General features: G+C 41.6%; 1 protein-coding gene across 1 annotated transcript in view; it reads left to right on the top strand.

Moving 5' to 3' along the window:
• Positions 1–17,583, top strand: part of BIRC6 (baculoviral IAP repeat containing 6) — a 965,314-nt gene that overhangs the window by 142,601 nt on the left and 805,130 nt on the right. Inside the window, 1 exon segment of the mRNA XM_030196513.1 lies at positions 1,111–1,169. Coding sequence (XP_030052373.1) covers positions 1,111–1,169 — 59 coding nt within the window.

Raw genomic sequence — 17,583 nt, 5'->3', positions numbered from 1 at the left:
TCAGAATCTGAGCCTGAGGCCTGTACTGGAGAACCATGGCCTACTACTGTCTTGCTGATAAGTCCAAGTGACTGCCATTCACCACCTCGGTGCCCTGAAGATTGGTGTTTGCTCATAACTGTTTATTCCTCAAAGACACAAGTGGTCAGAAAAGTGCAAATAAAATGACAGATGGCTCTGGATAGAGAGGATTTAGGTGAGGTTCAGTGGGAGAGAAGGAATCACACTGCCATTCAGTGCGATGACATCACTTCCTCCTCCCACAGAGGGAATATTTTCAAAAAAGAAAATATAGCACTGAGGTGACTGTGAAGAGAGAGGAGCAACCAGCTCTGAGGAAAATTATGGACTAGTGGGTCCCGCGTGCTAGCAGCAGGTGGAAACAGGAGTTTATGCATGGTAGAGCATTCTCAAATGTTCTGGATAAGTGATGACATTCCTATATAGGCTCCATCAGATGTTGCCCATATGTGATGATTTGGCTATCCTGCTTATCCTTGGAGAAGCTGTTGTTTTCTTCAGGTCTGTCTGTAATGGTTTATGAACATTTACTCCAGGAATATAACTTTTTTTTTATTATAATTATTTTTTTTTTTACTTGGCTATGTTATCTACTTTTACACATCCACCTGCAGCAAAAGCCAGAGTTTATGTTGAGTGAAAAACATATTTTCTACAACTTATTTTGTATGTGCTACTTTATATCATGGTGTCTTCCTAGATTGTACTTTTTGAAAGAATAAACAGGTTTGCATTTCTGTTGCGCTCCTCTCGTTGTTTTGTAGGCCTATATATCATCCCTCTACATTAGATGCTAAACCTCACTATAGAAATCCTTCTGGTAAGAAAGCATGTCTGCCCTTATTTTAAATGAGGGCCCAAGTGTGTATAACATGTGAAGTTACTGGAATAACACTTTTAAAGCAGACTCGAGTTATCAGGACCACTGTACTCATCCTAGCTGTATCAAACACCTATTTCCTTAGTCCCTTGACAAAATCTGATTATAGGATTTCCTTACTAGGACTCTTATTTTATCATTTTGTAAATGAGGATGGTGATTAAGAAACTATTTCTAACAAGTGTCATCTTTCTGTTCTTTGGTTCTAGTGATGATCTTCTAGAAGATTCAGACAGTGAAGAGCATTCCAGATCAGAATCAGTGACAGGTAGATTTAATAATAATTATACTGCATAAACGGCTTTCTTTCTTTGATTGGGATTTATTAACTGCCTTTATGAAAAAATTCACCTAAGGCGGTGTACAGCAGGTACACTTTAACATAAAACTTATAATTTTGTTAACAGCATAACAATAGTAAAATAATCAAGAATAAACATAAATACAATAAATGAGGTAAACCTGAAAACAGTAAATTGAAAACTAATGATAGAACTACTGTGAAACAGTATAAAAATATACACATTTAACACTGGAATTCAAATACCAACGTTACAATACAATGTTAGCATAATACTAATAATACACCTAATAAGCATGCGTTAGAACATTCAACTAACATAGATATGATGCTAAAGAGTTTCTACAATATGGCTTGCCCTATAGTTGAAGGACCAAGAGCAGATATGTGATAGGAACAAGACACGTGGTACAGAGTTAGGATAATTTGATAGCTAAAATCAAGGCAAGTTCTTTGTATAGCTAAGCAGGAGAGTTCTTTGTATAGTTAAGCAAGAGATAAAGAACTGATCTAAGTTTACAGTATGTATAGCAAGCTCTAGTCCAGGTGCAGAATGGGTGTGTAGTTGGATACCCTATGTATTAAAGGCTTGGGAGAAGAGCCAGGCTTTCACCTGCTTCTTGAAGTGCTAGTGCTACTACTTATCACTTCTATAGCGCTACAAGGCATACGCAGCCCTGCTCAAAGAGCTCACAATCTAAATAGGACAGACAGACTGAATAACTAAGAGGTAAAGAAATTAAAGAGGTGGGGATAAAAGGGTATAGGGCAAGTGAATAGTGGTTAGGATTCAAAAGCAGCGTTAAAGAGGTGGGCTTTTAGCCTGGATTTGAGAACGGCCAAAGACAGGGCTAGACGTACAAGCTCGGGAAGTCTATTCCAGGCGTGAGGTGCAGCGAAATAAAAGGAACGGAGTCTGGAGTAGAGGTATTCTTGAGTTATATGTAGTCCCCCGGGAGTACATTCCAGAGCACGGGGGCTACTCCTGAGAAGGCTCGCTGGTGGGTATCACCACGTACAATTTCTGTTGATGAGGGTACACATAGTGATGATCCTTGAGAGGACCTTAGAGGTCTTAAAGGTGTGTAAAGGGCTAACTTACTATTTATTTTATCTGAGGCCTTGAAAATCAAACGTAAGAGTTTTAAATCTAGCCCTGTAAGGTACTGGTAGCCAGTGTAGCTTTTGCAAGAAGGGTGTGATGTGGTCACATCACTTGCAGCCTTCTATCAGTTGTGCCGCAGCATTCTGAATTAGTTAGAGCTGATATAAACTCATTTTGGCCAGTGTACAGGGCATTACAGTAGTGTAGTTGTGATGTATCATGGCATGGACCACTGTGGTCAGATTCATCTTTTCAATATATGGAGAGAGATTTCTTAGCTGCCATAGGTGACAGAGAGAATTTTTGAATGTTATTTGAATTTGTGGTATCAGAGTGAGTGATGAGTCTAGCAGTATCCCAAGATTCCTGACCTGTGATTTTTAGGTACAGTGGTGTAAGAAAAATAGATTTTAGCTTGTAGTGACAAGTTGAAGACCTGAAACCATGAGCCTGAGATAAAGCTTACTTTCATTATCACAAATATCTATCCTTCACAAACTGAGTGAAATTCTGCAAAATATTGAAAGGAGATCACCTCCATTAAATGTAAACATGAAACATTAGTGGTAGCCTCTCTAGCACTCTTCTGTTACGTTAAGGCATTTATAATCTTAGATTTATTTACTGTATTCATAATGCTGCAAGGCATTTCTTGGATGTTGAGTTCTGACAAACCTCATGCCACCTGGCATAGTGACGTGTTTTTTTACAGGAAATAAAATAACTGATTTAATAGTAGAAAGTTCCGTACCCAACATTTGAATGGCTATTGCAGGATAGGTATGCTTAACTAGAGCATTCTTAATCACATTTTTAACAGTTGCATGCGGTGACTATAAAGGCGCTAAAATACTATACTATTTTAAATGGCCACTGCCCTTGATGAAGCAGTATGTATATCTTTCTAAATAAAACAGAAGTAGAAATATGCGTCAAATAAACAAGTAATCTGTCAATATTTAAACCTTAACAGGCTAAAGTTTTTAATTTGAAGAGTGATCTTTGATAGTTAAGGTCCAGTTACTGTTACCACTCTGTATACAAAAATTCATATGATAAAAGAGAGTAGATCACAAGAGGTGAACTTAAAAAGTGCTTTTATTAAAATAGTCCAGCGGGGCCATGTTTTTCTTATAGAAGGCTGCTTCAAGGACAGGAACTGTTGATCAGACATAAGGCATAAATTAAAATCAAACAAAATAAGAACAATCAAATTAAAACCCCAAACATTTAAAATTTACATTAAAAATAGTCATATCTATGAATAAAACAATTATAAATGACCCATGAAATTAAAATTAACCAGTTAAAGAACATTCACGGACATGCAAATTTGTAAAATTAATCACTTTTAGACCAAATGTAAAAAGATCAATAAAAACATACATAAACATGCATCTTAGTGAAATAAATATAAAACATGAAATCACATATAGTAACATACTAGATGATGGCAGATAAAGATCCTTCACGGTCCATCCAGTCCGCCCAACAAGGTAAACTCATGCTTTATCCTGATGTCCCACCACTTTCAAGGCACAGGCGGTAGAAGTCTGCCCTGGCCGTGTTCTCCAACCACTGAAGTTGTCATCAAGGCCCCACTTCAGCCCATCCAAATATGTTCAGCCGCGATCAGGACAAAGACCGTAGAAGTCTGCCCAACACTGGCCTATTTGTCCAGTATTTTTATTGGTTTTATTGGCTTAAAACTAATAAAAATAGATATTCTAAGTTGTTGTAAGGTAGGTGTGGATAAGTTCATTTAAATAGTCTTTCCTGATATAATGAATCTAGTGAATCGCATACAGGTTCTTACAAGACATCTTAGTGAGCCACAAGTATACATCTTCCCAGGCTTTAGATTTTCAGCAATGAAAAGTTGGTTAATGTTTCTGAAACAAGCAATCATCTAAGTTGTTTCTAAAAGGAAGCAGCAAAAAGGCTGTCCTTAAAAAGTGTGCAGCAGTATAACTATCTATAAACAAAGTGTGTAAGCAGAGTTTAAAAGATCAGGATTTACAGCCACAGCACTCCTTCCCAGAAAGTCACTTTGAAGAGTAACCTAGCTTGATGTACACCAAGTTTATATTCAGTGCACTGGGGTCAAAGGTTCTTTACACGATTCACTAGATTCATCATAGCAAGAAACTAAGACTTTTTGAACTTATTCACACCCTACCTCACAACAATGTAGAACATCTCTTTTTATTGTTTTTAAGCCAATTTAATGTTTTATATTTCACTAGCAAAATTGTATTTCTATATATGTTTTTTTTAAATTGATTTTTTTATGTTTCCTCTATAAGTGGTTCATTTTAGAAATGTACATGTTCTTAATTGGTTTAATCTTAATTTTGTGGGTTTATTTTTATTCATGTATATTATGCTTTTGAATGTTTCTTTTCTTTTTTTTGGAGGGGGGGATTTTTATTTGATCATATTTTGTTTTTGATTTATGCCTTATGTCTGGCCAACAGTTGCTGCCCCTGAAGCAGCCTTCTATAGGCAAACGGTGGCAACTTTGGGTTATTTTAATAAACAGTTTCTAAGTTCACCTCCTGTGATCTTTGCTTGATTGGATCCCATGTGCCTCTGCTGTACTGTTAAAAAAAAATTAATAGTCTCTTAAAAAAATTGCTTCTTGAATCTTTTAATGCTCTTGCTTTCTTGGTAAATAAATATTTATCTTGTATATGGGTCTTTTCCAAAGGTGTGCTAATATTTTTGATTAGCATGTGTTAAACGCTAGAGACACCCATAGGAATATACGGGTATTCTAGTGTATAACTCACGCTTATTGTTAGCGCGATGATAATGCTAGCCATCTTTGTAAAAGGACTCCTTAGAGAATGAAAGTAGATGTCACTAAGCACTTTACATGTGTGTTAGCAGCAACTTGCATATTTATGAAAATTCATTGTTAAACAAATGAACATACAACTTGCATATTTAATGGCCCCAATATGTGTAAGCCATATTATAAATTAGTCTGTGTATATTTGGGATCCCAAATCAGCAGAATGCCAGTTGCAGTATGGGAGGCTCTTGGTAGTTTTCCCAGCTGTTCAGCTGAGCATTATATATCTACAGCATGTTTATAATCATTTTGTTCAAAGTATAGTTCTAACTACCTTTTAGAATTTTGTTTTTCTAGGTGGCCTTATAGGGGATGAGAGTAAAGGTTTGAAAAGTTTTAGATCTAGTTTAATAAGTGTATGTGCATTTGTGATATTTTTTGACAATAGCTTTCTTGTTCCATTGAATCTCTAGTCCAGTCGGAAAAAGGGATGGGATTTTTCATTTGGGATTTTCTATCATTGCTCCCTTGCTGGTCATTTCAGTAATGACCCTGATCTTGGCTCCATGTACTAAGACTACCCTGGAAGTCTGCAATTATGTGGCTTAAATTTGGCCACTAGTTGTCAACTTTGATCATTAACTATGGTTGCCTTTTTCTCAGGGGCTGTCAGCACTGGCTCTACTATAGTATCCCTAGTTGACTTGGATGCAAAGGATCTGATTGATATAAACTTTAATTGTGTAATAACGTATATTTACTGTGAACCACTGAGCATGTGGATTTTTCTAAGTCTATCTTAATAATGGCTTATGGATGTTTCTTTTAGGAAGTGTAGCTCCTTGTGTCTCTGGGCAAGTCGCTTAACCCTGTACTGCCCCAGGTACAAAATAAGCACCTATATATAATATGTAAACTGCTTTGATGTAAGAAAGGTGGTATATCAAGTCTCATCCCCCCCCTTTCCCTTTCCCACATAATTGCCATTATAGAAGTCACACTTAGTGCACTCACTTTAGACACCCTTTTAAGAATTACCCCCACAGTGATTCTTACAAATCAGAAGAAGCATCACAGAACGATGGATTTGTAATTGTGGGGGGGGGGGACCTCCCGCTCCAGTATTGCATGCTCTTTTTCAGCCTAGCATCAGCACCTATGTGAACTGGGGTGCTTCTGTTCAAGTCTGTTCCTGTATGTGCCCAGGCAATCCGATTGGGAGGGAAGGTTGAAAACCCTTCAAATGGTTCTTCTCTCTGAGATATGGCCACCTCTTGGTCATGTAAATGCACAGGGGTGCTCCTGCCTCTACAGTGGCAGCTTGGAGCACTTCTGTCATGCCCGGAATCATGATACATTGCTGCCCTCTAGGTCTGTGTGGTACTTAGCCCCTACTGATGCCCTAGTGGAAGATTGTCTGGTTAAGATCACATCTCAGCTAGAACTTTGAGAGCATTGATGCCGAGTCTCAAGGAGGTGCAGCCATCCTTGAGATCCATGTACTGCCTGCAGGATGTGCATTAATGCCAATTTTTAAAAAGGGTTCTAGGGATGAGTCAGGAAATTATAGACTGGTATGCCTGATGTCAGTGTCGGGTAAAATAGTGGAACCTGTTATAAACAATAAAATTACAGAACACCTAGACAAACATAGTTTAATGGGACAGAGTCAGCATGTGTTCAGCTGAAGGAAATCTTGCCTCACCAATTTGCTTCATTTCTTTGAAGGCATGAATAAACGTGGCTAAAGGTGAGCCGGTTGATGTAATGTATCTAGATTTTCAGAAAGTTTTTGATAAAGTTCCTCATGAGAGACTCCTGAGAAAATTAGAGAGTCATGGGATAGGAGGCAAGGTTCTGGTGTAGATTAGGAATTGGTTATTGGACAGAAAGTAAAGAATAGGGTTAAATGGTAGTTACTCTCAATGGATAAGGGTGAACAATGGGGTGCCGCAGGGATCTGTACTGGGACCGTTACTGTTTAACATATTTATAAATGATATGGAAATCGGAACGACGAGTGAGGTGATCAAATTTGCAGATGATGCATAACTATTCAAGGTTGTTAAAACACATGCGGAATGTGAAATATTGCAGGAGGACCTTAGGAAATCAGAAGACTGGGCGTCCAAATGGCAGATGAAATTTAATGTGGACAAATGCAAGGTGATGCACATTGGAAGGAATAATCCGAATCATGGTTACCTGATTCTAGGGTCCAGCTTGGGGGTCAGCGCTCAAGAAAAAGATCTGGGTGTCATCGTAGATAATACACTGAAATCTTATGCTTAGTGTGCAGCGGTGGCCAAAAAAGTAAACAGGATGCTAGGAATTATTAGGAAAGGATGGTGAGCAAGACTGAAAGTACTATAATGCCTTTGTATTGCTCCATGGTGCATCCACACCTTGAATATTACGTTCAGTTCTGGATGCCGTATCTCAAAAAAATATAGCAGAATTAGAAAAGATTTAAAGAGACCAAAATGATTAAGGGGATGGAACTCCTCTTCTGTGAGGAAAGGCTAAAGAGGTTAGTACTCTTCAATTTGGAAAAGAGATGGATGAGGGGAGATATGATTGAGGTCTACAAAATCCTGAATAGTGTAGAATGAGTAGAAGCAAATTGATTTTTTTTTTTACTCGTTCCTAAAGTAGTTACATGGAAATACTTTGTGTTCAACAATTTTTATTGAAGACATAATCAAACAAACCGTCAAAAGGACCGCACCAAACAGGATTCAACTGCAACAAACATAATATTTTGTCTTCAAGCTTTCCATGTAGATCTCCCTGTTATGATTCTGCCGGTTTGGCAGGGAGAGAGGGAGGATATCTCTTCTGATTGACTGCCAGGGTTTGTGCTGACGTCAGTGGGGAGTACTTAAGCCTGCATGTTGCTTCTTACGCTGCTTTGGCGTTACATTCCCGGTGCGACTAAAGCCGTCCAGTTCTCTGTCAGTACATTGTTGTGTTCTGACTTTGATCTGAGTTTTCCTGTTCTGGGATTTCTTTCCTTTCCCTTCTGTTTGTGTTAGCTGGGGGCCAGCGTGTGCATGTGTGAGTAATCAGTTCTCTTGCCTCCAGCTGGGCTTCCCTTCTGCCTGCAGTTCGCTGAGGGAAGCCAGCTGCTTGTCAGTGGGGGCTGGGGTTTGTTCAGCCTCCGTTTGAGCTAGGCTGCTTGTCTGAGAGTGTCCTCTCCGGTTGATTGTTTACTCTAAGGATTTCTCTTCCCTGTGTCTGCTGACTCAGTGAGTTTAACCCTTTGTGTACTGTGTGTATTGTGTCCCTGCCTCTGACTGTGTGTTTGTTCAATAGGGCTTCCCCTCGGGAGCTTTCTCTTTGATTGTTTACTCTAAGGATTTCTCTTCCCTGGGTCTGCTGGCTCAGTGAGGTTAACCCTTTGTGTACGTCGTATACTGTGTCTCTGCCTCTGTCTTCAGTGGGGTTGAGGCAAGGGCTATCTCACCCCTTTTGGCTTGCTGTATTAGCTCCCCTGTCCCGCGCTAGGCCCCTGGGAGGGTGTGGCCCCGCTCTGGTTCTTTTTGTTACTCCCTCTACCATATTGCTGGGGTTTAGCGCGTCTGGCATTTTGGGGGCCCGGGGGGCCCTCAGGGTTCTTTCACCCTCCCTGTGTGTGTCTGGTTTCCAGTTCGGCCGTGAGGCCCGCATGAGTGTCTATGCGCGCCTGGGTTCCGGTTCGGCCGCGAGGCCCGCCTGTATGCCTATTTCCCTTTCTTCCTGTTGTACTGCGGGGGAGGATAGCTTAGGGGTATTGGGTAGCTGGGGTGTGTGGTGGTGGGTCAGTCTCCCCTTGGCCTGGGTCGTCGCTCTGCTGGCTTCGGCCAGGGCCCAAGGGTTCACGACCAACCCAGCGGATTACACTCCCCCCCCCTTCCCCCCAACTCTAGTTAAATAATCTAAATCGTCTAAATATAAACAGGTGTAAGAGATCTATCAAACATCCCCTCAGGAAAGGATGAAAGGCCTGTATTCTGATGGCCCTCTCTCTCACCTTCTGAAAACTATTTCACACATTGAAGATTAAGGTAAATGGGATTCGCGATTAATGTTTCCACAGTACCAGCAGATCTCCACCTGAACCTCTTGAGGAGGGGAACCCCCCCCCAAAAAAAAACTCTATATCTTGCCCACCCCCAAAGCCCCCCACTCCACCCCTCTTCTGCTCCACCAAAGTTACTACCAGTCCCGAAAAGGAAGAAATATAGGGCTCATCTAATTACCACTACGTACTGCAAGAGAATCAGACAAAGCTCCAAATGTATTAAGAATATGACTCCGAGCTTTATGAGACAATGTATTAATGTATCCTGCCAAAGTAAGATAAAAGTTACGTTGTGTTTTAAAATTAAGCAGAGAGTCCTGGAGCTCCATCATAAGCAAGGCATGAAAGCAATTACGCCAGTGCCAAAATGAGGGCGGTGATTCCTGAGTCCAATTAACTAGGATGCACTTCTTACCAATAAGAAAAGCCTTGTGAGCCAGTACATTCTGATGAACCGTTCTACATGGAAATACTTTTAAAACAAATAGGAGGAAATATTTTTTCACTCAACGAATAATTAAGCTCTGGAACTCTTTGCTGGAGGATGTAACTGCGGTTAGAGTATCTGGGTGTAAAAAAGGTTTGGACAAATACCTGGAAGAAAAGTCCATAGTCTGCTATTGAGACAGACATGGGAAGCAACTGCTTCCCCTGGGATTTGTAGTATGGAGTGTTGCTACAATTTGGGTTTCTGCCATGTACTTGTGACCTGGCTTGGCCACAGTTTGGAAAACAAGATACTGGGCTAGATTGACCATTGGTCTGACCCTGTATGGCTACTCTTATGTTCTTATGAGGTTTTGAAGGGCATTAGGATCAGTGTACACTGCTGGTGTCTTATCTTCAGTGCTTCAGGAGAGGAAGATTCCCTGCATTCTGGAGGTTCCTAGTGCCTCAGTGCCCTAGGGTGGAGGTCTGATCAAGCTGCTAGTTGGTCAGAGCAGGCAAAGATGCGGTTGTCTGTTGCTGAGTACTTTTAGGAGTTGGATTCTGAGTGCTTTAGGGTATCTGGAAATGATCAGAGGACATTTTGGAGGAGAGGGTCCACTGATCTGTCTTCACATCTCACCTTGCCGCATGAAAGATGGAAATCTTTTCCACCAGACGAGCTCTGTCTTTAATTTTGTTAGGGAGATGGCCAAGTCAGAAGAAGTTCAACTCTATAATTCAAAATGCTCCAGGATTTGAGCAGGTCCAGTTTCTTCACCATTCCATGGTGGTCAAATCCATTCTCAAAAGAGCCAAGAATACAAAGACACACTTTTCAGTGCCCCTAGGGGGAGAGGTGAGGATCTTGGAGTCTTCTGGTAAACATTTTTCCAGAATGCTATGTTTCCATCCTGTATACTTCTTACCATCTGTTCATGAATGTGCACTTCTGGAACACTGTGCTCAGTATGATGGAGTTAGCTGACACGCTTCGTTAGCTAGTATCCAAAGAGCAGGAGTGTGGCAATACTTGGTCAGAGCAACCTATGATATTTTTGCTCGGCAATGGGGATTGTTGTTTGCAGGGTTGCTTGGCTGCAGACCTCAAGCCTGAGGTGGAGGAGAAGCTTGCAGATGTTTCGTGTCATGGAGATACTTTTTGATAAGAAGTTGTCAATCTCATCAAGCAGCTTCCTGACATACTTATGTCTCTCTATTCCCGCTCCCAACTCAGCCTCCTCTTCTAGGAGGTACTTCAGTGGAAGGCAGTGGCGATCCTATAACTCTCAAAAGCATAGTTACCCTCCACCCTCTCACTCTTCCCAGTTTGTCTCTTTCTATTTGGCTAGCAGATTGCATTTCTTTTACTTAAGCTTAGGCTGGGCTTTTTGTAGAGGATCTTATCACAGCTTATATTGAGGGTTAAATATAAAAAGTCTTTGGAACTATGCTTTCCTTATCAGGCAGTTAAATTGTGGTGCTCTTTATCTGTTTCTCGCAGAACAACCCCTGTGTATTGATTGTTTTATAAAAGCCTGAAGATCTACATCTTTCAAAACGTTTACTATTAGAGTTTTGATTTCTGTTTTTCTGCTTGAATATTGTGATCTGCTTTGAACCTTTATTTTGGGAGCTGGCAGGCTATAAAACTCATATATTGTATCGTAATGTCAGTTATGACTACCCACTTGAGGTCAGCCTCCCTAGAGGAGATTTGCAGAACTGGAACGCAGTCTTCAATACTCACATATCACTACAGTTTGAAGCAGGACTTCAGAAGTGACAAGTTGGTTTGGTCAGAGAGGCCTTCAGAATCGATTTGGGGTCAAGAATCTGACTTACACCCCTCTCACACCCCCATTTCCCCAGGCCTATTTCTTTTAGTATAAGGCTGCCTAACCAAAATAAATGAGAGAGAGGAAAAAAAATAATAAATGGAATAAGTAACAAGTTTAGATGTAGCTAATTTCAGAATTTGTTGGCCCTGCCTGTTGTGGTCCTGTTGTTCCCTAATTTTTTTTTTGTTTTTTTGTTTAAGGCACCCTGGTAGCTAGGGATTTCCAGATGTGAGAATATATTATACTGCTTGCCAGTGCCTTACCTGTGGCAGATGTTCTCTGACAGCAGGATAAATATTCTTGCATACTTGCGTGAGAAGGCACACACATTTGCAATGCAACATGCTAAAAGGTTGTAGCACACAGGCTAGTGAGCATTCCTGTATAGGCTTTGTTGATGACATCCCCCAGATGTAAGAATATTTATCCTGCTGTTTACAGAGAAAGGAAAGTTTTTGCCTATAACATTCATTCTCTGAAGGTAGTGAATCAGTCACTTACATCCTGTCTCCTGTCATTCCAGAGTTGTGTATTAGCTTGGTTTTATCACTGAAGCATATTGCACATATTAAAGATGGTTTTCAAGAAATTCCACAAAATCACTAGAAGCCTCTAGTTTATGATGAACTGTGATGCCACCCAGTTGTATGACTGATTTTTATTGACTACAGAGAATGTTTGTTACAGGCAAACAAGCTTTGCTTTCTTTGTAAGTGAAACACTCATGCATTGATGACAATAATGCAAATGTGGTCAAGTATGTATAAATTCGTTTTCATCCTTTTTAGCAGGGGCAGCAGAACACCTTTTGTTTGGGGGTGCAAGCTATGTCCTCAACCCTACCCATGCTCTGCCCCCAACTCCAGCATCTCCCGTTACCTACCATTCCATAGTCACTCCTTCCCACGACATCCAGCATATTTCCCAACCTTTGAACCCCCAACCATGGTGCCCAGTATTTCTCTCCTCCCACCCCCTCTAGTCTCCAGTTCTTCTCTCCTTCCTCCCCCCCCCCCCCCCCCCCCCCCAGTGATCTAACAATTCTTTCCACCTCCTTTCCCCTCTCCCCCCTCAACATGGTTAGTGCTTTACCTTCCTTCCCCGGGGTGGCAGTACTCCAACCAGCATAGCATCAAAAGTATAGAGGCTGGTGGGCGTGGGGCCTTGAGCATCTGTATAAGCTTGAGGCCTGCCTGCTCTCTCCTCCTCCAAACTTCCTATTTCAGAAGGGACAGAAGCTGGCAGGCCTTACGTATGCAAAGATGCTCAAATCCCTGAGCCTTCCAACCTCGATGATTTTAGTGCTGTGCCGGTTGGAGTATTGCTGTCCTGGAGGAGAGGAGGTAAGGTACTGAACTCATTCGTGGGGCAGGGAAGGTGGAGAGAATGAGAAGCTGGAGCACTGTTCCCTCTAAGGACTGAAGTTGACACGAGCAAACAAATTTCAGTTACATTTCATTGTGAGCACTTCTTACAGGTAACACACATGCATACATTCACACAGGGTGGCTGGAAAGAATTCCATGAGCCATGATTTGCATGCTTTCCCTCCTTGTTCACGTGTACTGTAACTATGTTTATAGCTATTCTGCATTGTACTCAGCTGCTGGATGTTATAGTGCTGCTTAGAGGGAACACTGCTTCCCCTGTACAAGCACCACTTTCCAAAAGAAAAAAAGGGGGGGCAGTAGGGTCACTTTTGAACACAGCAGGGAAGGACCTTTTCACTGTCTACCAGCTGCCTTCTTTAGTACCTCTGTTACTGATGGTATTATGCTCACTGTAATACACTTCAAGGAATTATGTAGCAAAAAATCAGAATAATCATGGTAAAACAATGCAACATATTAAACAGAAAAGTATTTGCAGTAATCTGGAATTATATGCAAGTACTTGGCTCTCTACAAGCCCTAGTTCATCAGTCTACCATCTTCCCATTGGCCATGTGAATAGTGATGTTCAGGAGCACTGTAACAGAAGTCCTAAGGTTACTGACAACCATAAAATAATTTACCTACCAATGTTTTGGGGAGGTTGCCAAATGGCCACCAGCTTCAGCTCAGCTACCTTTTAGTGGTTGAATTAATGGAGGTTAGGTACAGCTGTGGGGACAAACCACATCTACCAGACCTTGTGAAAGGCTGGTGAGTGAGAAGCATAAATAGGCAAATGGTTATTTTCACACTCTAGGATATTAGATCAGGACTTCTCACTCGCTCTTGAGGTAATAACAGTATAGATTATAGATACCAATTATAGATACCTTATACTTCTGCTTATACTGAGAGAAACAGATGTTGTTATAAAAATAGGAAATCTGTTTATTAGACAAAATTGACCTCAAATAGAAAATATAATCAGAGACGGTGAATTCTGCAAAACCACCCAAAATGATGGTACAGTATGTCAAGTACCAGTCAAGGGAACTAAAATAGCACACACTAGCCTAATCCTGAAATTAACAGAATACCTAACACCCTAATCACTACCAGGCACCAAGAGATAGCAGTTCAACCTGACAGATAACTCACGAATACAGGATCCGCAGTAGTCAGAGATTGGTGAACAGGAACTCAGGTAGCTCTTCCCATCCATGCAAGAGTAGACATGAAAGTGATGCCACAGATTAATGAGCCTTCGTCATGAGGAAGGCTTGGAGCCAGCTGAGGGCAGATATCTCAGTCCCATCAGATAACAGCTTGCCAGCTAGCTAGCTAGCTGATAACAGCTTCAAGGGAGGGGTTCTTATACCCTCTCCTTGGATCTTGGTACCAGGTTGACAGGAATATGATGTCATGGTGTTTCCCAGTGTGCCCTGTACGTTTTTGTTCTGTCCCAAGTACAGTAAATAAAAGTGGTTGTTGCAAACAGTTGTTTTGCCTTTGTCAGACCGAATGTCTTCCACATTATTCTAGAGGCCTTTCACAGTACCAAGCCTCTTCACGAGAGCTGACAGTGTTCAAGACTGTAAAAGTTGGGTTCACAATGTTGAATAGTTCTTCATGGTAGTGCTTTATGCAGGGTTTTGCCCCTACACAGCTAATGAAGATAGTGTTGTGTTATCTGTATTTAGCTATACCTAATAGAGCTATAGACTGAGAAATGGGGAGGCCAGTGCTGTTCCTTGAAATATTGGACATGTCATTTAACCCTCCATTGAATCAGGTACAAAATTTTAAACTGTAAACTCTCTAGGGATAGAAAAATACCTACTGTACCTGAATGTAACTTGCCTTGAGCTATTACTAAGAAAGATGTGATCTAAATTCAAATCCAAAATCCAGTACCATGCATACTGCGACATAATACAAAGCACTACAAATGTTACTCAGGACCTAAAGAGCAAGTCTACCATACCATAATAGCAGCGTAACTTCCACAAGTCACACAGCAAGCACTTACTTAGGAAAACACAGCACCACTAACACTGCATTAGATACTAGAACATCAATAAACCCTATTGGAAAAGTAAAGAAGCCAGATTAGTACAGATCCATCCTGCACAGTTAATGCTAACAGAAAACCATGTCTTTCATATACACAGAACCTCGTGCAGTATAAAATAACTAACCACAAATTAAAAACAGAAATATGTAGTAAGTAATAAACTGAACCCAAAGAAGCCACAGTGCAACAGCAGAGAGAGAAAGTGATGTATGTCCCGCTGTACTATGCAAATATAGACAAAAATTTCAAAAACTGACACATTCCAGCCACTACACTATAACTCCCCCCCCCCTTTTTTTTTTTTTACAAAGCCATGCTAGCGGCTGCTGGAACAATAATGCCCACACAGCCGCACGGCTTTGTGGAGATGGTGGGGGTTAAGTAAACAAATAAAAACAAAACAACAAATGGAAAATATGATGATGATACCATTTTATTGGTCCAAGTATATTTTTCAGTTAGCTTTCAGAAGCCAAAACCTCTTTCCTCAGGTCAGGTCAGGACAGTATACTGCTGTTATGGTATCCTTTTCTGACATGAGAAAGTAGGGTTTCATCGTCGAGCATTAATCCGAAATGTATTAAAATTAGTCCAATAAAGATAGTGTCTTATTTCAATTTTATATATTTATTAATGGTTATTAACATAGTTACCACACTAGTTCATCCTAAACTAAAAACAAAATTTATTTTTTCTACCTTTGTTGTCTGGCTATTTAATTTTTCTAATTGTGTTAGTCCCAGTCTCTTGTGTCTGCTTTCCTCATTGTCTTATTAACTCATACCAAGATTTCCTGTGCATTTGTTATTTTCTCTCCTTTCTTCTTTTCCTTTCAGTTTTCTTCAATTTATTTTTCTGCCTCTGTCCAGATTTAATTCTTTCCTAGTATACCTTCTTCAATTTCCCTTTTGCTGTGTCTGCCTAAAGCTTGCCATTTCTTTTTTTCACTCTGGTTCTCCTATTTCAATTCCTCTTATTTTCCAGTCTCTCACAAACTCCATCCTCATTCCCCCCCCCACCCACCCCCCAATTTCCATCCAGGATGTGCTGTTTTTCTCTCTCCTACTTCATGTGGCATGTGCCCCCTTTCTCTTTCCACTTTCATCCAGCGTGTGCCCACTTTTTCACTCCCCACTTCCATCCGGCGTGTGCCCACTTATTCACTCCCCACTTCCATCTGACTTGTGCCCCCTTTCTCTCTCCCCACTGCCATCCGGCGTGTGCCCCCTTTCTCTCACTCCACTGCCATCCGGTGTGTGCCCCCTTTCTCTCTCCCCACTGCCATCCGGCGTGTGCCCACTTTCTCTCTCCCCACTGCCATCTGGCGTGTGCCCCCTTTCTCTCTCCCCACTGCCATCCGGCGTGTGCCCTCTCTCTCTCCTTCCTTTCCATTGTTAAGATTCTGCTAAACAGGCAGGGGAATGGCTGGAACCTGCTGTGCTAAACAGGCAGGGGAGTGGCTGGAACTCGCCTCTCATTGGCCTGTCAGAGTTTGAGCTGACGTCTGTAGCTGCAGACGTCAGAAACAAAGATCTACTTAACCTTACCTCGTCCTGCAACATTTGCTTTGGCGTTGATTACTGTCAGCTGAAGCCTGTTTCTGTCTCTTTGTTTGTGCTAGGGCGCTTTGTCTATACGTTGGAGTTTTGCTCTCTCCTCGTAGCTTGTTGATTCTGTGTGTGTGTGTGTGTTGGTTATTCCCAGCATGAGCTTGATTGCCTCACTTCACTACACCTGGTCTATTCCCTGCTATTTTGGTGTTGAGCTCTCTGTGTTAAGCTTGTTCCCTGTGTTTGCTCCTGTTTGTTTTAGTTTCCCTTTGCTTGCCTCACCTTTGCCTACCATGTAGCTTCTCTTCCTGCAGTTTGGTGTTTCAGGAGTAGCCTTTTTCCCTTAGCCTGTTTTCCCCTTTGTTTGCCGAGTCTGTCTCCTGTTTCCAGGGAGCAGTGATCCTTATCTGATCTGTGTTTAAGGCTACTTACACTTCCCTTTACCCTTGAGTGCTGTGTGGCACAGCTTTGTATTTCCCTATAAGCAGTTCCCTTTATCCTTGTGTGTTGTGGGGCCAGCCTTGTGGATTCCCTTTACCTTTGTGTGTTGTATGGTACAGCCTAGAGTGTTCCCTTGAGTGGCTTCCTTTATTCTTGTCTGCCCTGTGGCACAGCCTTGTGTATTCTTATGAGTGGATTCCCTTTACCCTTGAGTGCTGTGTGGCACAGCCTTGTGTATTTTTGAGTGGATTCCTTTTACCCTCGAGTGCTGTGTGGCACAGCCTTGTGTATTTTTGAGTGGATTCCTTTTACCCTCGAGTGCTATGTGGCACAGCCTTGTGTATTCCTATAGAAGCTTCTGTCTCTTGCCCTTTTCCATGTGTCTCTAGCCAGCGCTGTGTGCATTGATTGTGCTCCAGTTCTTTTGGGGACCCTTCTTTGTTCTTTCTCCCTTCCCAGTGTATGAGTGGGTTCCCGTTTAGCTGTGAGGCCCACACGCTTGGACTCTGTATGAGTGGGTTCCCGATCGGCCGTGAGGCCCACCTGAATTCTCTATCTCCCATTTTCTGGTGGTGCTAGTTGGTTGTCCTTTGTGTGCTGGGCTTGGTGGCTGGGGTTGTGCATAGTGCCTGGTTGGTCTACCCTAGGCCTTGGCCAAGATCTTATGCTAGGCCTCGGCCTGGGCTCAAGGGTTCATGACCAGATTGGCAT

This window comes from Microcaecilia unicolor, chromosome 3, assembly GCF_901765095.1.
Source record: "Microcaecilia unicolor chromosome 3, aMicUni1.1, whole genome shotgun sequence".
NCBI lineage: Eukaryota > Metazoa > Chordata > Amphibia > Gymnophiona > Siphonopidae > Microcaecilia > Microcaecilia unicolor.
This window is presented reverse-complemented; position numbering and strand designations above follow the sequence as displayed.